This window comes from Lutjanus erythropterus, chromosome 12 (genome assembly GCF_056507025.1).
Source record: "Lutjanus erythropterus isolate fLutEry1 chromosome 12, fLutEry1.hap2, whole genome shotgun sequence".
Lineage (NCBI taxonomy): Eukaryota > Metazoa > Chordata > Actinopteri > Lutjaniformes > Lutjanidae > Lutjanus > Lutjanus erythropterus.
Window position 1 is genome coordinate 25141949 of NC_139328.1, and position 25329 is coordinate 25167277.

The 25329-nt window shown below is 39.5% G+C and overlaps 1 protein-coding gene across 9 annotated transcripts in view; it reads right to left on the reverse strand.

Moving 5' to 3' along the window:
* The window catches only part of LOC146318052 (partitioning defective 3 homolog), a 307847-nt gene that overhangs the window by 193961 nt on the left and 88557 nt on the right, over nt 1-25329 (reverse strand). For all 9 annotated transcript variants that reach the window (XM_084731436.1, XM_084731432.1, XM_084731434.1 and 6 more), the window contains exons 3-5: nt 8996-9179; nt 3257-3444; nt 2638-2781 (exon numbers count right to left, since the gene is read on the reverse strand). In XM_084731436.1, coding sequence (XP_084587562.1) covers nt 2638-2781; nt 3257-3444; nt 8996-9179 — 516 coding nt within the window. The remainder of the gene's footprint in view (nt 1-2637; nt 2782-3256; nt 3445-8995; nt 9180-25329) is intronic.

A 25329-nucleotide genomic window follows, 5' to 3' on the forward strand; every position in this document is an offset into this window, starting at 1 on the left:
GCAGCATTAGATAAGACAGAAACGCACACACACTCCCCACAAGGCCGCAGAGACTTATGTAGCTGTGCGTGTCACTGTGAGGGCTGTCAGCACAATGAACTGATGGTGGGGAACATGCATGTGTAGAAGTGTGCAGGTATGTACGTATATGTGTGTGAGTTGAGGAGGGCAGATGGCCTCCAGCATGTCATTAATACAGACTACACCATCCAGCAGTGACCTCTACCACTTAACCTCCTTCATACTAAAAACCTGCTGTAAGACAGATGAGGTGGAAACTGTGCAGCTCAAGACTCTGATAGATGGTGAGAACTCACTGGACCGTTAACCCTTCTGTGAAAGAAACTACTTACAAAATAACTTACATAACAACAAAAATATTGACAAGTGGAGTCACTAAGTGCCTAAAATGGTAAATATTAATCTAAGTACACTGAATTTGCATGTTTAAAACTTTACTTTGAGGTCGTTCAGCTGTCTTGGTTGTCTTGGCTCTTCAATTCCTCCTGGATCAATCACATTTTTGCTCTGAAGTATGATAAATGCAAAGATCCAGATTTTGCCTATTTATGAGCTTCGTGTGGCGGACTTCAGGATGAACATAACACTCATTGTTTTCTATGCAAGCCCACACTTTGTCATCCTCAGCACACTACGATATGTCCACTTCAACCTTACAGAAAAGCAACAATTAACAACATTTGCTTCACAAATCTGCATATCCCATCATGTCAAATGATTCAACTGGTATGTGTTGCACAAACTGGTGTCTAGGCTTGTCACAATAATTATATTATCAGCTTACTGTACAGTAAAGTATCTGGAGTATGGACATGACCTCAATATTGCCCATTGTGTTGACATGCATTTGTTTACATAAAGATTGTCACCAACATTTTAGCTGACATGAAGGCAGAACAAACAGCAGCGTTTTCCCTACTTCTATAAGACTTGGAGCAGCACCTACTATTTGTGGTAATGTATTTATGTATTTAGGGTATTTAAAGAAAAAAAAAATCACATTTCAAGTCCAATAACTCATTGCTCTTAGGTGTACCTGTATAAGTATGATATTATGTTATCATTATTGTTAGGGTCAGTTGTCCAGTTAGTACCCCTGACCAAGATGCTTTCTTAGTGGTTCTTTATCTTTAGTGGCACAAAGTGGTCTCGAAATGACAATTGTATTGTTAAGTGCCATGATTTCTGGGACAATATATCATCCAAAAAAGTAGTTATTGTGACAGGTCTACTGGATCCTGTTTGAAGTTGTCTAGGTCTCCAAATATTCTAATGAAGATATACCATAACTCTTCTTCTCCCTTATACCATTACTGCACACTGTGTGTCATAACAGCAAAATGTACCTAAATCAAGTTGGCTATTTGAGGATATTCCCCTTATTAGCAAAATGAACAAAAAGCCCCCTTGTCAACTCAGTCCACTGCATGGAATTTGAGGGAGTATTTACTTACTAATTTTATAAACAGTTATAAAAAGACAGTTGTGGTAGGAAAAGAAGGAAGATAACTGTGTGCAATGGAATTGTACAATTAGAAATGTCACTTATGGTTAGGCATCCTGCAACAATGTCCTTTAAGAGGTGTCTGTGTTGGCTGGTTGTGTGGGGGCAGGTGGAAGCTCCCACTGGACCATCCCCCCTGTTAAAATTTAGCAAATCACTGACTGCCTCCAGCAGTATTTTTCCTACCTACATGTCCCACCACTGCACAGATGTTAGACAAATGCAACCAACAGCCCATTAAAAGATAAAGACATAGTGACTAATATTTCAAATGGGACTTTTTTTGTAATGCTACCAATGCAAAGACCAAATATGCCTGTGGGTAATGAAATGTTATCATATTTTATGGTCATAATCTAACAAAACTCTGACATGCATGAGCCCTGTGGGAACAGAGCCCCTCACCCTCACAACGTTCTACATACAGGATCCACCTAAACAGGACCATATGTACTATGTGTGGCTTATGTTATTTACTGTATCAATATTGTGTTACTTCTCCTTCTATGACTTATGTGTCATTGTGGATTTATGGTGGAAATTCCTCACTTTTTAACCTCTTCCCTGAGGGCCAAGGGAGTGATAGAACTGGGTCGGGCTCTGGACTGGATCTTGGCCACTCAGACAGGCTTCCACAGAGCTTAGAGCTGACTGACTGTGGAGGGCGAGACCGGCTGTAAATCTCTGATCGCTGGACAGTCGACGGTATCAGGTGTTCACTTCATGTAAAAGGGAGATGCAGCATGTGTGTGTGGTTTTGTAACAATTTCCTCAATACATGTTTGTGCTGTACCTTTTATGTGAGGCGTTTTGCTTTGTTGTCGTTCCCATTTCCTATCAACTTGTCCAATTCTCTTCTTCTTCAGTTTCCACACACATTTCACAAACTTTGAACAAACCTCAGAGAAAGTATGTTTCTGATCAAGGGTTGGCATATAATTACCAGCTGCCAAGCCAGTTTTTAAACAATAGCTAGTGTAAAAAAAAAAACAATGGTCTTGTAGTAGTGTAAGGCACTACATGAAATCATCCTCCACACAGCAACATGTCCAATATTGGTTCATCCAATATTGGACAATTCATCCACAAAGAGGTACTGAAAGTGGTCCTACCTGTTCCTGTCTCTCCAGCCAGCGGTCCACCATGGGGTGATTGGCGCTGAGCGATGAGCGGGCTGTCTCTCTCTGAAACTCTCTCTGATTGGCCCATGTCCCTGCATCCCGCGGCAGACTACGGTACGTGTCCATACCTTTACCCTGCGAAGAATGAATGAAGGGTACAACTTTAATCAATCAAATAATTTTACCCCAAATATATTACCTGGGCTTTGGAAGAAGAAAAAAGGCATTAGGGGGAATTTATTTATATACACACAAACTACAAATCAAGAGTCGAGTTGCTAATTAGTGGCTACACAGAACATTAATATTCTCAAAACTGAACCCCTTGAGATGCACCATCTTTTTTTCAAAACATAATATGAAGCTATATATGTGAATATAGTATGAAGGTGAAGTTAATGATCAGGTTTATAGGAGTGGTTATAGTTTGTTCTGGGAGTTTGGGAGTTTTATATGTTAGTGAAGACAGTCAGGATCATGTGCAAATTTCAAACACTGACTGAAACATTCAGGAATTCATTTTCCCCCCTGTAGTTTAATGTGCACTATTCCTTCCATCAGACTGAAAATTTTTCAGTGAGCACTTTGTTTTCGACACCCTGCCACCTACCTTCCTCTCGAGGCTATTGGTACCGGAGGAGTGCCGAGCTTTCAAGAAGCCGGCGGTGGTGGACCAGCGGGTTGGGTTCTTCCTTGATGGCGGCTCTTCTGATTGGACCCGTGCTTCGCCGCTGCCAAACGGCCCATTGATGGTCAGCAGGGCGGGGTCGCTGCTGCGCCGGACATGGAGGGGCATATCTGAATGACAGACGAGATCACAAGGGTGAAATAAAAGTACAGGAAAAATAATGTCACTGAAATTTCTTAAACTTTTCCTAGAGTTTAGAGAGTGCCATGTTGGCGATACAGTGGGTCTATAGAAAATCAAACCCCTTGCTGTAGCTGATAAGACTCAATACAAGGGATGATGGATGTAAATAGGCTGGAACAAATCTTGTTCCTTAAACATTGTGGGCTAATAAAGGCAATTAATCATTGAGATTCCATTATCACCCCACGCTGGAATAATCTGATTTATCACTGAAAGTCTAATCAGGCAGCTCTGGTTTCTACTTTACTGTCAGTGTTATTGCCTCATAACACAGAAGAGAAGACTCTGTGTGGGAACAACAATATGAGGAAAGGCCTATTGAGAAACAGCAGTGTAAGTGGATGCCTTCCATTAAAACTCTTCACTCCGTTTAAAAGTTGCAGTGCGTGGGAAGTGGGCCAAGGTCCAAAATAACAACTCCAGCAAGGACTAACACACACAACACACCACAGCCAGTGCTTGTACACAAGACACAATGTTATGACATAAAAAATCTCCCACTTTCAGACCTCTCCAAAATCCCACATGCAGATTTTGATTGGCTGAAATGTACCCGGTGGACCACACAAGAGATGGAGTGTAAACAAAAAACTGAAATTGTTTAAAAAACTGGAGCGTCTTCATCTGATGACAACGCCAAGTGTCATTTTCCCATGTTCTCATCCAGGACGTTCCGTTGGTGGTGTGTGTTCATGCAGGAAATACTGTAATCTGGCAAATTAGAGGAGTGTGCGTGAGTCAACAGTTATTTGACTTTGTGTGTGTTGTGAGACTACGTGCGTGACAAGATTAAGCACGTCCATCTGTGTGTGTGTGTGTGTTTCCGTGTCAATAATCGCAGATAAACATATGAGTTTGTAGGTCAGTGTGTGTGTATCTGAACATTTAATACGATATGTGCACTTCCGCATGGACCATTATCATTTGCATGTAAGAATGTGTGTGTGTATTTTCTGTGCACGCAAACCAGTGGCCTTGTGTTTGGAAATAACAAACCCAACGGCTACAATATGCGTTGCAAATCTGGAAATGTGTGTGCGTGTGTTTATGTTCATGTACTTGGCTGGCCCGGGTTGTTGGGTCACCCGGAGCGTGGGACCTAAACAGCTCGGAGCTGTGGGAGGCACTCTGGGAGGTGGAGTTCAGCAGGGGACATAGTGCAGGCTGGCCTAACAAGTCACACCTCCTACACTACATCTCCCAGGTGGCATTAGGACACAGTACACTTCCTCAGCTGAACTACAGTGACAAGTTTATTCTATCAACTTCACACCATGTATTGACCTGTATGCTGTACAGTTTTAGACAATGGTTGTCTAAAATACAGTTCAGTAAATGCCAAAATTTTATGACAGTAAATCAGCTTGCACTGTATATTAAGCTATGAGGGCTGCCCCTCTGTTGTTAACAGATCATTAAGTCTCAATGAACTAAACCTGTTGAGTAGAATCCATTAAAGGGAAAGTCCACCAATTTTGCACATTAATAACAATTTTCTTGTAAAGTTTAGCAGCCTTCTGCTGTGCTTATGCAAGGTCTTATGTGGCTCTGGAGGGGCTCCTTCAAGTTTCAGGGGTTGTGCACATCAAAGTGTTTTTTTCCTAAGGCCGGCATATTTTTTGATTTGTCTGGGAAAACTGTATTTAGACACTGCTATAAACGCCCATAGGGTGACAAGGTGCTGAGTGTCTATTCTGCACTGAGCACTTAACATTTGGCTTTTTCTTGGTCTGGTTTGGGAAACTAAGGCTACAACAAACTGTGCCCTGCTCGTACTCCTTGAATCAGGCTCTGTCCAACTTCAGCTTGTGAACCAAGCTCATCATGATGCCTGCTTGCCCACAAAATCTCACAAACCCATATAGACCAGTGGGTCCAGCCTCTTATCCAAAGAAAGGGCCAGAACAAGGAGGCCAGTCTACGTCTTGCCGACCTTTTTACATTCAGTATTTATTAACACAAACTATACAGGAAATTAGGTACTTTCAAAATATAAATTAACAAAAATATTCCATATCATATTACTATTTTTTAATTATGTTTTTTGTTTGTTTGTTTGTTATTTCCCATAGCGTCTTACTACACTCTCTTCGGTCTTTCACCTTATGCTGCTTATTTCAGTTGTGTGTTGCATTGTGGGCAAAAGTCCATTATATTAAGCAAACATAGTAAACTGGATACTGACATTTTTTAACAAACCCAATTAATATTTTACTCACTCATACTCACGCAATTAGAACTGCACAGCAGTATGAAACAGTAAGCACAACTACGTGTTCTCCTTAATGGATTTACCCTCCATCTGTCACCGTTATTGGAAAGAATTTTTTAAATTTCGACCACCGCATGCAACAGTTCTTCATTAAAATAAACAAGTCAGTCAAGGAACCAAACAATGCCCTGTAACTTGTCATTGTTATGCTCTCTGTCTAGCAAAATGTGTTGATTGTTTTTGCTTGTTTTTGGTGTCTCTAGAGGAATTAAAATGTACGTATTAAGTTGAATGTTAGATAAAGAAAGCCCACAAACACGTAACAAAATTAACAGCATAATTCAAAGGACCTGCACCTCCTCAAAAGAGTATCAGGGCCTGCATTACTATTTAAGACATTAACGATTAAATTATGAGCTTCGACTACGACTTTTCTCTCAGAATAATTGCTGCATTTTGGAAATTAACTTTTCAAACTGGCATCTCAAAGCCTCACATGTTCACAACAGTGGCATCGGCCTTTCATCAGCACTTCCATGTCTGCAGAGGTTTGGAGTTTAACAAAGCCAAGAAACTAACATCAATCCATTTGTGAATTTCAATGGAGCTCTCTGTCTAATAAGCTTAATCACTTCTCTTTTGAGTTTGCGGGCCGAACAAGAAAACTGGCAAAGACCCACAGAGTCCAGTGTCTCTCATCTTGTCCAACATAAATCAGTGATTGAAAGCTATTCTCATTAGGCGCTCATGGAAAAAAAAAAATTAATCAAATTCCTTCTCTTCCATGACAGACATTTCTCTTAAAACCCAATAAAATTCAGCAGATGAGATTCAGTGTCGTCAATTAAACAGGGTTAGAATTTATTATGGAGACGGTTAAATTGGACGTAACTGGCAGGTGTGATTATGCCTGAGATTTCCATTTTTTTACCGCAAATTCACATTCAGCATCTCATCCAGAAATCCAATTAAGATTGGAGTGACCTCCCTCACACGCTGTGTCCGTGTGTGTGCGCCTGTCTGTGGCTGTGTGTGAGATAGGAGGTATTGGTGGCTGTTGCGTCAATCAATGCCAGCTCTCAGGTCATTAGTGGATAAGCCATCATCCAACCTATTTTTAGGGCTAATAAATGCTGCTAATTAAAAAAAAAAGTTTGTTGTTAACTTGAATTTGTTCACTGGAATGTGGTTGAGTCGGTATGTTAATGTGTTCATGTGTTAGCACAGAGGACACAAATAAAAATGCCAGCACTGGTAATTTTTAAAGTTCTTAGAAATACACGACAGAAATACAAGACATTTATAATGGGACTCCTTCCTATTTACAAAAAAATGTACAGGAGGAAAAAATGTATATGAACTCACTTTAATTATCCTATGTGTGAACTTTCCACAAGGCTGCAGGTATGACAGTGAATCTCTATCAACTGATAATCAAACAGCAGCAGTGTGCAGAGATGTTGTGGTTAACTTTAATTTCACCTCATCTAAGTGTTGGCAGAGACAGTGCAGTAGCTTTCCACTTGGATTCAGCAACTACAAGCCACATAAAATCAGTTTAATTTATTCTGTATTATGTAAATGCTGTAGGTATGTGACATTTTGTTGACTTGTTGCACAAGCTGCCAATTTAAATCGACATAAGCAGCGTAAACAAATGGAGCTGGAACGACACCCACCCGATTCAAACTGGCACTATGCCCGTCAAGTCTTGAAGTGCACCCTTTAAGTCTGGGGCGTCAAATTCAATTTTAATTTGGACCACATCAGCGTTATGGTCGCCCTCAAAGGGCCAGTTGTTGATGTATCTACTTTTTATCATATTACATAACTGCCTTAGCATATGATACCAAAATCGCAATGCATTCCAGGACATGTAATTCATGGACACCATACTTCCATAACTCAGCATTGATTGTATTGTGCATATTATATTTTTTGTGAGCTATCACAGGCCTCGGGTATGACACATAAGGTTTAAGTGATCAAGTGAGTCATCCTTACACATATTACTAAGTTATTTTGTAAACTCACTTTTTTTCCCAAGCGAATTTCACTTACTTACTTAACAAACATCCTGCAACCATATGAAATGGGAAGAAATGATAGAAAACTGGCCAAGATATAAATAGAAGGTACATCAGAGAAAACAAGATGAACAAAACCAAAGCCAAATGTAAATCTGTATCTAAAACGACACAATTCTGTTATTCTTTACATAACATAATGTTCATCATGCCCAAATCTGTATTAAAAAGTCATTTCAAAGAGTACCCTTCTTCCCAACCAAGTCTCACATACGTAACAGAGGGTAAATCCTAAAAAGAAGAGCCTGTTAATATAAGTGTCACGTAAGTAGGCTTAAGAGAATTGAGAAAGAAATGGAGCAATAAGGACAATTGACGGTGACATTGTATCAATAAAATCTTATTAATTCCCATCCCTACCCCAACTTAAGACAGCTCCAGAGCTCACAAGTGTATGTTTACGTCAAAATAACCATGAACTCTTGGGGGTGAAAGTGGAGAATTTTTACTCAAAGTCAAAACTTTCACTTTTAGCAGTTTGATAAAAACAGATCCAGAGGGACACAGTGAGACTGCAATAACACAGAAAGACAGAAAGTATTTGAGAGGAAAGAGACAGTAAGAGTGAGATGGTAAGAGTGTGTTTGTCTGCATGTATATCTGTGTGTGTGTGTGTGTGTGTGTGTGTGTGTGTGTGTGTGTGTGTGTGTGTGTGTGTATGCTTGTTTGCTTCTGCTGTTTGTGTGCAAAAGGTTTTGCTTGATCCAAATTGACAAATCACCTACACGAGTCAGTTTCCCGTCCAAACTCGTGGTAATTACAGTAGGAGAAGCGACTTGGCCGGCAAAACTGCAGAGGTGGACGGGCTCAGCGTCACATTTGATTTAGGAGGCAGCGAATAGAACCAATTAGCCACTTTGGCCGGGGATCAAACGGCTATCTGTGCCTGAAAAAAAGAGCCCTCCTGTCCAATTAACAGAATTTATGGACAGGGCTAAGGTACCGCTGAGCTGTGATAAGGTAATTTGTTGGGTTTGCTGTATACTGCAGCAGTTGCTGACATTTGACGCTAATGAGGATGACAGATTTGTAATTTAAGAGGAATATAAGAGTAATTGACTCAATTATTAATCACCTGTTGAGTCAATTTAGTTCCTGATTGTATCTTAAGATAATGGTCCCTCTATCCAAATAATGAACACATCTACAGATCACCCAGAGACAGAATCCCTGACTTACTGGTGCGCAGGGCGGAGGGCGTGACCTCGATCTCGCTGGCGGCCTGGTAGGGTTGGAAGGCCGAGGCTCCACTTCCAGCGCTGAGGTCTGCAGCAAACAGGTCAGGGCTCTGCGTCCCTGTGGAGCTGGCGCTGGTACCATCGCCTCCATGATGTGGTTCCTGTTCGTCATACACGGCTATCAACTGGAGGAGGGAGGAAGAACAGGGGAGAGGTCAGACGTTGTTGGATTTGAGAAACACGTTGCTTTATATGATATTAAATGCATCGTGAAAATGCTACAGGCTCAACTGCTGTACATTTCCAGAAAGAGAGGAGGAGGTATACACAAAAAATATACAAAAGTAGATTACATTTCTTGAAAAGCTGTTCTTTGTATTTGACACAAAAAAGCTTAAAACCCAAACAATGATAACCTACACAAGGATAATCTGGGATCATGAGGGAAAATTACAATTACAAAGTGAAAGAGAAGGACAAAGACATGGAGATATGAAGGTAAGGACTAAGAGCGAAGTGCTGTAGGTTAGATGTCAGAAACAACCTGGAAGAAATACTATAATAGAGCATAAATACCCCCAAATAAAAGAGAGATTTAAAAAGGAAAGGAACAGAGGGGTTGAAAGACCAAAGAGATGGGAGTGAAGAAGACAAGGCTCAGAAGATGGATTGGATTTGTGGAGAAAAGTATTGCCTTCCTCATAGAAATTCTTGCATAAAACCCCAAAAGGTTAAGGCGCATGTGTGGAAATGATAACTCTGTGTTACATAAGCTGCTCAGTCTTAGACAAGTGTTATCAAGAATAAGTAATATGTGGTAAAACTTTTTTTTTAACATGTAAATTAGTTGTTTTTTCTGTGTTTTCTTTACAGTGGCTATAAAAATGGGTTTAATTTTACATGGAATCTAATAACAACAACTTAGTCAAAATTATACCATTTCTACAATGTTCAAAAGTTACATCAGCATCAAGGTTGCGCAAAACCAATACGTGTGAATATTCCTCATATTGATCCTGGTGTGTGTGTGTGTGTGTGTGTGTGTGCACGTTGTGAGTGAAGCTGAGCCACAGGGAGCATCAAACCTCACGTTAACGTGTATTTTTGGAAAAATAAATTCCTAAATAAAGGCTTCAGGTCACAGTAACACCTGAGAGACACAGCTGAGATGATGAATGAATTAATGAATTAAAATGAGAATGCTTTCTGTTGTGTAAGACGTGTAAGTGAAAAACACATCTGATGCACTTGCGGTTGAGTCACAGCACTCAACAAGTGCAAAAAAAGTAATGAATTTGGCATTAGTCAAACAATTGATTGTTCAAACCAATAAAACCTTGAAATCCCAATGCACCCATAATGAACTACAGCAGGCTATAGATAAAATATGATCAAAGTTACATCGCTAGGCAACCACTGAAATTCCAACTGAACAACAACTCATGCATGTTGAGAAACATCGGCGCTAACTTTGCTTAGTTTGTGAATATAGAGACATGTAGTGTTTGCTTGTCATCTTCTTCTAATTTTTAAAATCACAACTTTTTCGTCCCAATTCCAGTGGTAAAATATTTCCAGTGAGAAAACAAGCGGATCAGACGGCAAACAATTTCACACTGCATCATTTTATTTCCTGGCACCAGATGAGCTGATGTGACTCAGTACAACTTGGTCCAATCAGTTGTGAAGTAGTGAATCCAAACTAATTTGCTCAACAGAAAATTACTTCACTCCCTTTAACTAATCCTACTCGACAATGGTCAACCTGGATAAAGAAAAAAAAAATACTTGGAGTTAGAATAAATCTAAAATAAATTGACTCGGCATTGGTTTACAGACAACTCATGGTGGCCCTTTTCTGCTCAAATCCTTATGGGCTGAAGGTATATGGGGGAGATTTAGACTCTCCATTTTACATTATGATACTGAGGTGCTCATTACGTCCAATCATATCTTCTCTTCACTCAAAATGCCTCCACATTTACCTTTCAAAGCTCCTCTCCCTCACAGATCTGATTAATTCCAGCCTCTACTGACTCCTTTTATTAGATTAAAGATGAGATTCACGCCATCCCTCTGTGACTCCCACCAGGCCTGCGTGTGTGTTCAGCTGGCTTTAGTTAGCCGAGGAGAAAATGAAAAATCCATCCAACATTTGCCAATTCAAAAGGATGTGATCTAACTGTCCCTCATGGTGAGATCTGATGTAGAAGCATGACTGTGATAACGCCCCTGCACATAGGTTTACCCCCTGACCCACAGTATCTCACACACATAAAAATAAAGAGGGATGTTAAACTTCTTCAGGATAACACTGCAGTTCATCTGGGTTTATTTACATGATCCTGACCAAGGAAAAAGCACGAACTTTAAAGAAAACTTGACCAAACACCCCGTGGCAAGAAGCAGCTGATCCAAAACAGACACTTTATTTTCACTTCAGGAAAATACCACAAAAAAGATACAGCACATGAAAAAAATGTTTTTATAGTCTCCTTTGAAAATCTTAGAAACGAACATTTCTGAGTCAAGATTTATCAGTTTCATTTTACTTCAGGGAGACAGTATTGACAACCGGCTCTGAATTGGAACCAGTTCAACATCTGTAAGAACAGTTTTTTTCCCCCTACCATTGCCTTGTGGCCTTTCCATTCTTGCTTGATATGCAACTAAAGTTGCTCAACAGTCTGGAGTCTCTGTTATATTTTTGTGTTTCATAATGCACCACACATTTTCAGAGGAAGACAGGTCAGTCTAGTACCTGATCTCTTTCACTAAGAAGCCACACTGTTGTAACACAGGCAGAATGTGTCTTGGCATTGTTGCGCTTAAATAAGCAGGACCCTGTCTGAAAAAGACATTATCTGGATGGCAGCGTAAGTCACTCCAAACCCTGTATGCAGCTTTCAGTATTAATGGAGCCTTCACAGATGTTACAGTTACACATGATGCCATGGGCACTAACACATGGTTACACCATCACAGACGCTGGCTTTTAGACTTTGAGCTAAAGAGAAGACAGATAATCCAGATTGCTTCGGTACAGAGAACATAACGTCCATGATTCCCCAAAACTATTTGAATGCGGACTTGTCAAAGCGCACTTTTCCCACTTTGCATCAGTCCATCTCAGACGCGCTCGGGCCCAGAGAAGTCAGCAGCATTTGTGGATGTTGCTGACATATGGGTTTCTCTTTGCATGGTAGAGTCTTTACTTCCATTTGCAGATGCAGTGACAAACTGTGTTTACCGACAACAGTTTTCCAAAGCGTTCCCGAGAGAGATTTCTCTGCACATTGGTATGCAGTAGACATGCATGAAGGAATAGATATATGTGCCATGTGTGAAAGAGAAATGCAGGATTTAATTAACCTGGCAACACTGTGTAACTTTGATTGGTAATTTAGGCAACCAGATAAAGTGCAATCAGTGCACAGTGGCCAATTTAGCAAATTCAGAAATAATGTGCAAATGTTTTTTTCCCCGTCGACCAACTGTTTGGTTAAAGATTTTCCAAGCCCAACTCTTAAAGCAACAATCTCACTACTTAAACTAAAAACACACTTGGATATATACATACAAATGTGGCCACACTGAAAGACAACCATTCGCGCACACAATTACATTTAGAGACACAGACACCCACACAATCCATTAAAACACACACACTCATACAATTCAAATCCAACTACCAGTTTTCCAGCACATTAAACCTTCATTTCAGCCACATTTAGCCTGAGAGCTGCAGAGTTTTATAGCGAGCTGGACAGACTCCCTGGTGAGAGGAACAAGCTCTCGAGGGCACACACACAAACACATTTACAGACCTCAAGACTCATTTCTCCCATTAGGCCCTTTACATAAATGTGGACACATTTACTTCAAATTAGAGCTCGCGTCAGCCTGCGGCTAATGTGTACACACAGTAATGGGGGTAATAAAGGTCAAAGGGCAGGAGGGTGGGTTATGGAGGGTGTGTGTAAGTGAAAAAGATGTGGAGAGAATTTGTTAATGAGTGGATGAAGCAGAGAAAGAAAGGAAGGGGGGAGAAGGAGCACGAATGAGGGGAGTAAAAGAGATAAGAGAGTGTGTGAGTTTAAGTGAGACACATGGGAGAAGGCATTCAGACAGGGTGCGTGTCTGCATGTGATTTTGTGCACACGTCTCTACAAAACTTCCTGTGTGTGACTGTCAGATAGTCCTCCACTCTTCCCTCATTAAAGCTCAGTTCAGCCAGAACAGCTGAGTCAGCAAACCCCCCCATCCTCCGCTGGCCTGCTCCCTGAGGACACCACAGAAGAAGAAGAAGAAGAACCCCCTTCCCCCCAACCCCGTATGCTCTTATAGCCCATGAGGTTGTTATTACATGGTAATCAATTCGGCTGCAGTGCGCACTGCAAAGGCCTGCAAAGGCCTCCAAATCTTTAGCTGATCTGATATCAGTGAAAGGTAACAGTTTATCAGAGATAGTCATCAAGTTCTTAATAAAAGCATAGGAATTTAGCTAATTTTACATTTCAATGATGCTTAGATTTCAGAAGTAATGCTGTTTCGGACAACTTTTTAATATTATTTGTAGATTTCAACTGATACTCAAAATAAGGACACTTGCAATTATCAAAAAATGATGGTCTGATAGTAAATTTTCATTCTTACTACAGGAAAAAGTGCATTTGTCCACAGGGATCTCAGACATTTCATATTATCAGTTTATTTCAAAGCAGCAACAGCTAAAATCATTTGCAATTCACCATATTCTGCACAGTATACAAATTATGTATGTATGAGATAATTTGCATCCAATAGTGAACATATATCCATATGCAGATGAGTACATGGCAATAAAGATTTTTTAATGAAAAACAAATGGTTGCTGGGAAGAAGAAGATAACAGACAAATTCTCCAAGAGTGATGGTCCTATGCTCGTTGCTGAAACATAATTTCCATAAACTTTTGATTATTTGAACAGTAAACATGTCTAAAGCTGTCAGGAACAAACACTCTGGAGACAAAACACAAAAAAGAAAACAAATGAACCTGCAATAACCATCAATTAACATGAAACTGTCAAGCACATTTTTTTCCTCAAGAAAAGTACTACTATATTTGTCCTAAACATTTTTTTAAACTTAAAATATGCATTAAAACAAATAACCTCTTTAGGAACAATAAAAACTATCAGTCTATCTAAGAAAGAAACATGGAGGGTTGACTGCATCTTATAATTATAGCTGGATGGAAAAATCATCAAGTGGGATACATCCGTCAATATTAGAGCCAGACAATATGGTAAAAACAAAGTCACATTACTATTATTTTGACTGAAATTGTCATATATATGATGTGAATTAGTAGGAATAATAATTTTTGTGTAATAATTTTCATTTTTACTAAAGAAAAAACCCCTGTTACAATCATGTTGATGTAATATTTGTTGAGGCAATGAAAATCCATTTCATGCCAGGTTGCAGCACATACACCTTTGGGACAGCAGTAAAATGAATGTTAAAAAAAAAAATCTGATTATGAGTGGTGGGTTGCTAGTTTGTCCCTTCAAATATGTGGCCACATCAAGAAACTCTGACTCAAGGCTGAATCATAAGTGTTGAACAGATGAATCGGGGGCTTATTCTTTTGCATCAATTTTACATAATCAACTCATTTCAAAAATGTATTTTAGTGACAGAAGTAAAAATCCATTAACCGTAATTCAAGCTGGCTTCAAAAGCTTTTGATTGATTTGGCTTCCCACTGCCATTATTTCACACCTCAAATTACTAAAATCACCAGGAACATGATGAACTGAGTGTTAAGCACTTTCCCTTGTCACAAGTAACAGATGACATCACTTCCTCATTTACATAATAACATCATCTCGTTCTGAAATGTAACCTCTGCTTGGTCATCTTTGCTTTCATTTCCAGTTTATCCTTTATTTAGTTATTTATGATTTTACCATAAATGAAAAGGCTTGGTCCAAACATGAATAAAGATCAGTCATCATGACAGGTAAACAATTTAAACATCAGTTTTACTATATTTTTTCATTCATGTAGTCAATGTACATGAATAATGCTGCAGTGTAAACATCAGAGGGCACAGCGACGACTGACAGTCGCTCCCTCAGGACTTCATGTTGGTTCTGTTGGACGTTCTGTTGAGTGAATTGCTGTCCGTGTGCTATGAAAGAGCCCCGAGTCAAAGCTAATTGCTGAGGTTTGTTGACAAGCACTGCCCTGACCCTGCCACCCGTCACCGCACACACACACAGACACACACACACACACACACACTCACACAGAGGAAAAGGTGACATCCGATCAGCAGGGCAGGTTCGCCCTGAGGAAAACAGAGGATGTGTACACTGAGAAATGGGTGTTGATTGGCCTGTGAAACTGTGTCAGTAAAAGGCTAGAAGGCTGAGACAACTTCGCCTTCTCTCTTCACTAACAGCTTCATCTTTTACAGTTCAATTAAGGCTGCATCAGTTATTTTCTGAATTATGACATTAATCATAGGGACATTACGTGTTAATCGAAAGTGATGTTGTCAATATGTTATTCTTTCTGACAAGCAACTCTAAACCAACAAATTTAAAGAAAACCAATCAGATCTTCGAGTGTGAGAGGCCCAATGAGCCAAATGTGAGGCGGTTTTGATTCACCGCTTCAACACCACAACATGTAAGTCGTCTCTCAGCGGCTGTGGCAGGCTCCATTTTTTTTTTCTTTCTAACATTTTTGACACACATTGACACACACATCATCTGTTCCCCACTAAAAATGACAAAAATAGGTCTATGGTGGGGAGGGAGGGAGTGGAAAAGGCTGAAGCTGTTAATATTGTTGTTGTTGGTGATCAATTAATTGACTAATTTTTTTCTGATGTACTGTGGAGTGCAATAAATTAAAACCATCTAATACTCAAAGTACAATAAAAAAAATATTGAGCTTGTTCTGGAAGCAGACAGCACGTATACACACACATGACTTTGTAAAGTGTGTGTGTGTGTGTGTGTGTGTGTGTGTGTGTGTGTGTGTGTGTGTGTGTGTGTGTGTGTGTGTGTGTTCATGTATGAGTGCAAAACTCTCCTTTCACTTTTTATCAACTTTTGCTCACTTTCTTGCACACACCTCCTCTAAAGCCGAGCCAAAAAGAAAGGAACAATAATTGAAAAGTAAATTACAATGGAAAGTGTGAGTCAGTCCACTTTTCAGCAGTCACTTGCAGCTCATAAATCATCATCATAACTCTGGCCAGAACAATACGCTGGCAGCCGGGCCGGAGTGAGGGAACCGAAGGTCTCTCAAAGGGGAATTAATCCTTACGGGTGTGTGTTTGGGGGGGGGGTGAGGTTGAATTTAGCAAGACACAGTCGCTGCTTGCTCCACCTCAGTGATCGCCCAGTCTTATTTCATCAGAAATCCCCGAGCTTATGCGGCGAGGCCATCCAAAAATTACAGTTGCCTTAGTTCTGGCTACCAACTCCAAAACATAAATCTTTCCGAGCTGCTACATCCATCTATCGACCATTTGATTTATTCCCTCGTCACATAAAATAATGTCAAGTCATTACAATTTCACACAGAATTATATTACATCAATAAACCGCATTTTCCCTCATGTCAGGCTCCACAATGCGCAGTGTTTGTGTTCGTTCATATGATTTATTGAATCTAAACCATATTACCAATAAGAGCAGACACATAAAATGAAAGAGAGCGGGACTGATTATTTGAACAGACGAGGAAATTTGCTCGTCATGCACAGTGGAAATGACAAGACAAGGGACCACAAAGATACCAAATGACAAGGCCTGCCGCACATGAGTAATGATTGTTTCATCTAAACATTATAATTCAAAGTATCGGTGCAACAAACGAGCACTTTTATTATCAATATTTAGAATATATATTCCGAATTAATCTATTAATTGTTTGGGCTCCAAAATGCTAAAATAGCGGAAGATGCTCACAAGATTTTTAAAGATGATTACTTCAACAAAAGTGCTAAAACACAAAGATCACTACACCATGTTAAACATTTGAAGCCTCAAGAACATTATGGGAATGTAATGTGTCACCGCACACGTCTAATTACTGGCTTTCAGACACACAGCACGTGCCAGAGTAATTAAGAGAGACGGTCAGGAGCAGCTGAAGAAAGTGGGAGTTAAGGGGAATGTCTGTGTGCCGCAACAAAGTTGGACGGTCAAGTTTCTTCTTTTTGCTTCAACTTATTGTCAGCTTGTTTAAATATCTAATGAACTGTCAATGGCGCACTGTAGTCAAACGGTGACAGACCACTTTCATTTTACCTTAGCCTGGCAGCCAAACACTCATTCTGTTGATTTATATATGCATGTGTGGCCAAGCCCTGGAAGCCCTGGAAGCCCTGTGCACAAGCGTTAGCCAAATAACTAAGTCCCCAATGAGAAACGTGAACCAAAAGACCCTAAGCTTGGTGTCCTTATCCAGCCAATCTAAGTGCACTGTAGAGAAAAACAGCAAACCATCACAACTGAGAAGCTGGACAGGAGAAAGTTTTGGCAAGCACTTAGCTGTTATGTATTGTTATAAACTGGTGTACATGTGTATGTGTCAATATTTCAGTTCCTCAGTATTGTAGATTTTATTTTAAAAAATGCACATCTTAAGTTATTACTGTATATTTTATCTTACCTCCTAACTTTTATTTTTGTCCTGTTGCTTACTTACTGTTATTTTTATATTGGAGCATTCCGGCCAAACTTTTTAATTAAATTTTTAATTAAAAAAAATAATAATATCAATAAAGTTCATGAACAATGAACCTAAACAACAAACTCATACAAAATACTCAAGCAACACAAATGAAATCACACATCAGAAGGACTAGGAAGAAGTCAAAGGTCAGACATGGTCAGATGTTAAATCTTTGTGTTTTCACTTGGTGACGTACCGAACCGATTTACTGGATTGGTCCTGGTTACTCATTACTTCCTCAAATTCCCTTCATTAAGTTAATCAGCTAACTAATAGACAAGACAAAATTATGGCAGCAACAATTTAGTAAAATATAAGATGAAGTTATGATGTTACGCCAAGAGTATTTGTGTTTTCTGTACAATAAAAAGTACTGTCAAAAACATGTCGTTACATTCTCATGTGAACTCAAACAAAGATTGATGAGCTTATTGTTTCCAAACAGTGACTTTAAAAGAGTTAACAGTGAAAAGGGGAAAATCAGTACATAGCCAATACCCAGAGTCTGGATGGTGGAATCAGTAAGTGGAAAAAATTGGAATCAGCGAGTCCCTACATTCACCGATTTGGAGAGTAAAGTAGTCAGCAAGGACAGATTTAAATGATTAATGGACCTGTACTGGACTTATTCCATCTAACAGGACCATTCATTGGATCCATTTCTCACATATATTTGCTAAGTCCCATTTTGTATTTAGCTCATTGATACTGAAACCCAAGTAGTGAATTACTGCTTTTTGTATTTCACTTAATATTATATGTTTTCTGTTTAACTTTTGTTACTGCTATTCAAAGTCATGGACATTTTTCCTAGTCTTTGTAGAGAACCTGGGCTGGATGAAGAACTGTTGGGTTGTACAGTTAAAATCTGTCTGTAATACTTTCATCATTTAACCACTATTTAACGTGCAGCATGGAGAAATCTTCAGATACCAGATCTTTAGAGTTTATTATGACATCTTCTCCCATGTGTCCTTATATTTCTGTGTTTCTGATGTGGTTCGGTCAACTGAATACAGACCAATACATTTCTAAACAGTGTGGGATTTAATTCCATTGTTGTCTCTGGTGTTTTCATAGCCTACAACACTTAATGTGGAAACAGATGTTCCATTTCACTAAAGGAGTACTGGCAACCAAGAACTGACACCTGGAAAAGTCCTAAAAGCAAAAACAAAGGTATGTTATCCCAGACACACAATGGTTGTATGACATTGTCAACTTGGACAATGTCTACACACCAGTAATGCCAAGAAAAATCCCTGCTTTTCAAACAAAGGTGACCGTGATTCTGGAAGCCAAAATCCTCCAGACCTGGCTTGCACTAAGGAATCATGCCAGGGAATGAGAGGGCAAAAAGCAAAGCTGTCAGCAAAAGGAGGGAAGTAACCACTTCACTTTCGCCCACACAGCTGTGTAATCCAAAACATGTTGTCCCGTCTCTCCGCTCAGGTCGAAAAACTGCAGCCTAGAACATTTTCCCCGGTTCAGGAACTGCGGAGAAAGTGCGAGGTTGCAGCAGGCCTTTTCCCAAAAGCGACAGCCATCGAAACCCTCTGCATCAGCCCGCCGCAGCCAAAACCCACAGAGTGCAGACAGGCAGTGACCAAATGTTACTCCCGGGTCAGCATACCGCACTGTTTATGTGAGGGATTCAGTTTCAAAATGTCTCGCGCCGGAGGGGAAAAAAACTAGACCCACCATAAAAATAATCATTTTTAAAGTATGGTTGGTAACTTAAAACTTCAGATGACAACATGATAATACCTTTGAACAGACAGATTCCCTGCATTTCATGGTCTTGAATGATGAATCTAATTTTTTTCTGTGACAGTAGGTAAATACTTAAGCTATTTGAAAAGTGATCTATAGTTTTGCTCTTTCATGACATTTATTTTCTCATTTTCAGGAAACCTTGAGATTTGCACCTCGAGTTGAGACATCAGAGAAATGTGACTCTTGACAGGTTCATTAGGTAAAGAAGGAAATTGGCTGCACATAAAGTCTGTCATTGAAAATCAAAAAGGAAGGTTAAGAGTTGGAGAGCTGTGACAAGAGTTATAGTTACATGGTTTCCACTCAATGAGTAACAAATACATGAGGGCGGCGAAAGCTATTCATCAAGGCCACAGAGGGAGAAGAGAGGTGTTCCTGCTTTGATTTGTTACATGAGAGGTTACACGAAAGCTTTCATCATAATTTTTCCGCATATTGAAGTTGGTGGACAGCTGAACAGGCGAGACTGTGCAATAACACACTGAGAAGAAAATAACATCTCACGCCATCTCACCTGCCTCATGAACAAGAGCCATTTTAACAGACTCTTACATTTAGGGTAAGGAGAGGCAAAGATATTCAGTTTAATATCACAAATAAAGAAAAGCAGGAAATCTCCATATTTGAGACTGAAAATATCATTTTCTAAATTACTTTCACCATTAACTGTTTATCAAAATATTTTAATTGTTTAATTCTTTTTCAAACACCAGGTCTGACTGGTGATGTTGATTTAGTTTTTCTAGTGAAGTACATTAAAAAAACAATGTGCTTTGGCTTTTATAGAGTATGTTGTTTAAGAATTCAAATTAAATGCTTTGGCATAATCTGTCAAATCAGCCAATAAATACTCAATACTGTTTCATCCATTTTTGTCTCTATTTATCAGCTGTAATTTCATCATTGGAATAAGACATAATAGCACAAATTTACCATTATCGGGCTGATAATTTTTGGGCCCGATATATATCATGCATTCCTACAAAAAAGCATAAGCTTGCGAAATAACACCTTGACTTTCAGGGGACAGAAGTAGAGGCAATACTTCACACAGCAAACACATCTATTTAATGAGGCTGCTGTTTGGACAGTGATCTAAACCGATCATGAGAGAGGTGTCAGGATTTATCTGTCAGGGCAACACATGACCACTCAAATTGTATATTAATTTCAACGTGTTCAATCAAAGCACGTTGCAATGTGTTATTTCAATTGGTAGCACATGGGTCTGTCAGTCACAGCCAGCTCAGGGTGTCACCATCTCTGCTGGACAAATTCTGGTGCAAAACCTCCCAAGACTGGTGACACTGTTGATGTGCTGTTGCACAAGCAGAATTTGTGCAATTACATAATACAACCAAATTTAGTTTTGCTGTTCTGGGGCTGTTATGCATGTTTTGTACAATTTGCCCCTTAGTTCCAGCTGAGGAGCATTCCCTTCCAGTTTCATAATGTTAATGTCACCATGCACAAAACCAAGCCCTTAAATAAATGGTTTTCCCATTTTGGTGTGGAAGAACTTAACTGGCCTGCACAGAGCCCTGAACTCAACCCCATCCAACACTTTTGTGATTAGCTAGAATGTAGACTGAAGTCATCTACAATGTCTTTGCAGGAATAAATGAGGAAAAAAATGTGAGGGAGCTAAAATAGTGATGCTCTTACAAAACAATTTCTATACAAAACTTCAGATTCTAATGGAATCAGAGCTGACATCTGAGCCAACTTTTTCCTCCGAAGCTTCACTTTACATCTATCACACCAACTCGCACATTTAGGCTGACTTATCCTGTCCCATTTCTACATTCAGATGAAATTTCAGTGCAGCGAGTTCTTGCTATAGCACTCTGAAGTTATTTTGTCACTTTGTTCTCTCACAGTCACCACATATCACTCTAATCCACTCACAGAGTCATATCTGCAAGTTTCAGAAAGACAAATTGAAGACTTCTTGGACCTTTTAATGTTACTGGGAATTTTATGCAAGACCATTTTGACAACCAAAATAAAGAAACAGAGCTTGCAGAAGCAGATTATTCTGGAATATGCTGTATTGAAAGAAAGGACAACAACATTGCTGCATTTATTCTCCATAAAAGTCTCCCTTTTTTTCCAATATGATTTACATATCTTAATTTTGTATGCGAGAGCTGATAAATGTGGGTCTAACTTGTTTACAAACTTTTAAAGCCACTAAACACACACAAAAAAATGTGTACCAGTGTTCAATACTTAAAAAGCCTGAATAAATAGTGGAAAGTTCAAGATGTCTGATTGTTTAAAACTTTCTCAGACATTCAAATTCGATTCGACTCACTTCTGTAATCAAATAAGTGTCTGGCAACAACTGTTTTGTGAGCCTTTATGGAAAAGTGTTAATCTGAGCAGCAGAAGGCAAAGGGGCGGCGGTTTGGATGTGTGACAGATGTGGCTAAGATTAGCTGAGGCTGGTAGACGAGCAGCGCAACCCCAAACTCCCACAGAGACTGTTACAGAGTGAGCAAAGGCAGAACACACAGTAACCTTGACCTAACAGAGTTTAGACAAAGACACACACTCAAAGAAGAAGGAGGAGGAGGAGAGGAAGACGTATCAAATACAGGAGAATAAGACGTGACAGTGGCCAGGTGTGCGCTCACCTTCTCCCACACACACTATGAAACACCCAAACACTCAGCTTTCCTTTGTTAATACACCTTCTTGCATATTTATTGACTCAAGTTGTCCCTCAAAACTCAAACTGACACAAAACACACAACAATTATGTCCAAGCAAACACAGCTTTAGGATTATATTGTAACCAAGCGGCGTGGAACACTTCCAATCAGCATAATGACCCAGTATCCATTTCACTTTAATCCAGACAATAGAAAACATGTGGTGGAAAGCACGGGGCCGAATGAGTCCAGGCCAAACTGACAAAATGAAAATGGCAATCAGACAGAGCGGGGAATGGAGGGAGTGAAGGGAGTGAGGCACTGAAGGTGATTCATTCTCCAAAATGAGACGAGTGCTGAGTTGTGACTCGAATTCCCTAAAAGAAGTTGCTCTTGTTACACCGTTTTTTTTTTACTGGTGGAATTCTTCAGAACTTTGGCTTTAGGCCCCGTGAGGAACAGTTTACAGCCATGGTGGAAAGTTAGAAAGCAATGGCTGACCTGGAATAGAAAGTGCTTGCATTTGCATATTTGCTTTCTTTTTGTGTTTCTCCACTATTTTTACCTAGACACGTTTTTCATCGTCTGTTTAACGAAACAGGACAACATTTCGGGAAGTACACTTAATCTCCTTAGTTAGATGAGCTCAACATCACTCTCATGTTTGTCCTAGGCTTGAGCCGTATTACAGTATCTCACTCAGCCAAGACAACTCTGGCTTCCATCACCAGGTAAACTCTCACATCCCTGACAAGCGAGTACCCGAGATGCATCCCTGTGCCGAGTTTAAAAGGATCTTTGTCTTCAGACCACATGTCCTATAACTTAGTTGTGCGCAACCTCTGAAGCTTAAAACAAAGTCAGATGGCTAACTATACTGAGGAAGCTAAAATAAGAAAACAAAAGCACAAATAAAGACACTTCAAAAGACAAACACTAACAGCAGAAAAGAAACCCTATGCCACAGTGTCTTGGGTTTGTCAAAGGAGGCAGGTTTAATAACAAAATAATGAACAGGACATAGAAATATAATGTTAGTGTAATGACCAGCAGCAGCTTCTTTTTATTTTCCCTCCCACAGGTACAAAACAGAATTTCCTCAACAACTCTTAACTTACAGCAACTCTGAGGGGACACACTACCTCAAATACTCCTTGAATACCCCTCTACTACTCAAGCCTTATCTGTATGCTAATAATGCAGCTACAGTCAGTGAGAAATTAGTCTAGCTTAGTAAAAAAAAGGCAGGGGAAACAGCTAACCTGTCTCTATCCAAAGGAGAATTACCAGAATATGTTAATTAAAGAGCCACTAGACAGATTTTTTTTTACCTATGGTTGGAGACAAGCTAGCTGTTTTCTCTTGTTTTAAGTCTTTATGCAAAGCTAAGATAATAGCCTGCTGACTAGCTTCATGATTAGCATACAGACATGAATGATAAAGGCTGGTATCAATTCTCTCATCTATTTCTTGGTAAGACAGCCAATAAGAAGTTTTCCCAGAATGTTAAACTATTCCAAAATCTGCAAAAACAGATAAACGAAAAAAGTATGACATAAGACACATGGGTTATGCAGCCATTTAACATAAGTAACAACTAATAACTGACCCAAGATAAACTTTCATCCAGAGAAGCATCCAAACAGTACAATAGCAAATACACATTTTTTTTATTTTATTTCTTTCTAGTTCTCTTTTTTTGTCAAGATCAAATTACTTTGTAGGTACAACCACTAAAATATCATTGAGATTTTCCAGTAATTTTTATTCAGAAAACAATCAGCTGACTTGGTGTCTGGGACACAGATGTTAATGTCAAAAAGCATTCACTTGTTTCCACTGTTACAAAAGAACAGTCTTCAGTATAATGCAGGATAATGGAATTATTTCCTTCATGGCTCCAACTGAGGGGTTTTTTTTCCCTGAGGTTAGAATTAAACCTGAAATTTCTTTTTTTTTTTTCTGTATTCGTCTCAGCTTTCACTGTCAAATTTGCAAAACCCTGTTCTCAAGTTAGCCGTATCTGCCCGCTCACTTAGCTGCAACAGCTAAACTGACGATTTTGGATATCGGAGCTTTAAAAAAAAAAACACAGCTGAGGAGTGCTGACAGCCTTTGAGTGAAAAGTGTGTTTAATTCAAGCTGCTGAAAGCTGATAGATGTGGGTACTGCACAGAAAAGACTGTGCAACAAATCCACTGGAGACCCCCCCCCCCCCCCCACACCCCACACCCCACACACACACACATTACTGAGAGAGTATTTCCTATGGCCAAACACCTGATATTGCACCGTGAAGCCATTTCTGAAACCTCTGTAAGAGGAGATTGTCCTGTGGCTCGATAGGTAGAGCAAGGTACTACTCTCCATGGGTACAGCTTCATTTCCCACTGAGGCTGTTTACACTAAAAATAAATGCACTCAAGTTACTGTGGGTATTTTGAGAAAAACATCTATCAAATCAGTGTTTGCCAAGAGTTTGACCCAGACTACAAGAAAAATTATGTCTCCCAAACTTTTTGACAAACCCAAACATCTTTTGTGGACTTAAGTCTTGGTATCTTGTTATTTTTCTGTTGTGTTTGATTTATGTATGCACTTAGTCTCATTGTAATGCTATATGTAGAGAAGATATATTAAAATCAGCCTTTTATTAGTTTCTCAGAAACAGTATGTTTTAACAAGTATGTTTTAATTAGTGTATAATCACCTGAAAATAAGAATTGTTATATTTTTGTTACCTCAGAATGAGCCCAAGTACAGCATCAGATAGCAAAAGCATAGTAAATTATTCTTCTGACTGGCACTGAATGGTGATTTTGACACAAAATGAATTCTATTCACCATAATCTAATCAAAATGAGTTGCTAAAGTTGCAAGATTGACATCATCTCCAGGAAAGACTTTGTTATCCCTGTCAAGGACTAAAGGATTTTACATTTTGAGATTGATGTTATGGGTGAAAAAGCTTCACTTTGTTCACCTTGGTTAGCTGTTTTCTTCAAGCAGAATAAACCACGTGAGATGGAGCCAATAGCGTTGTTTTGTCCAGCAGGCTGCAGGGCTGAGCTACCTGGGGATCAGACTCTATCACTCCAGCTACCGGCACTGACAACTAACTGTCCAGGTAAGCCAGAGCTTCAGGCAAAAAGGTAAA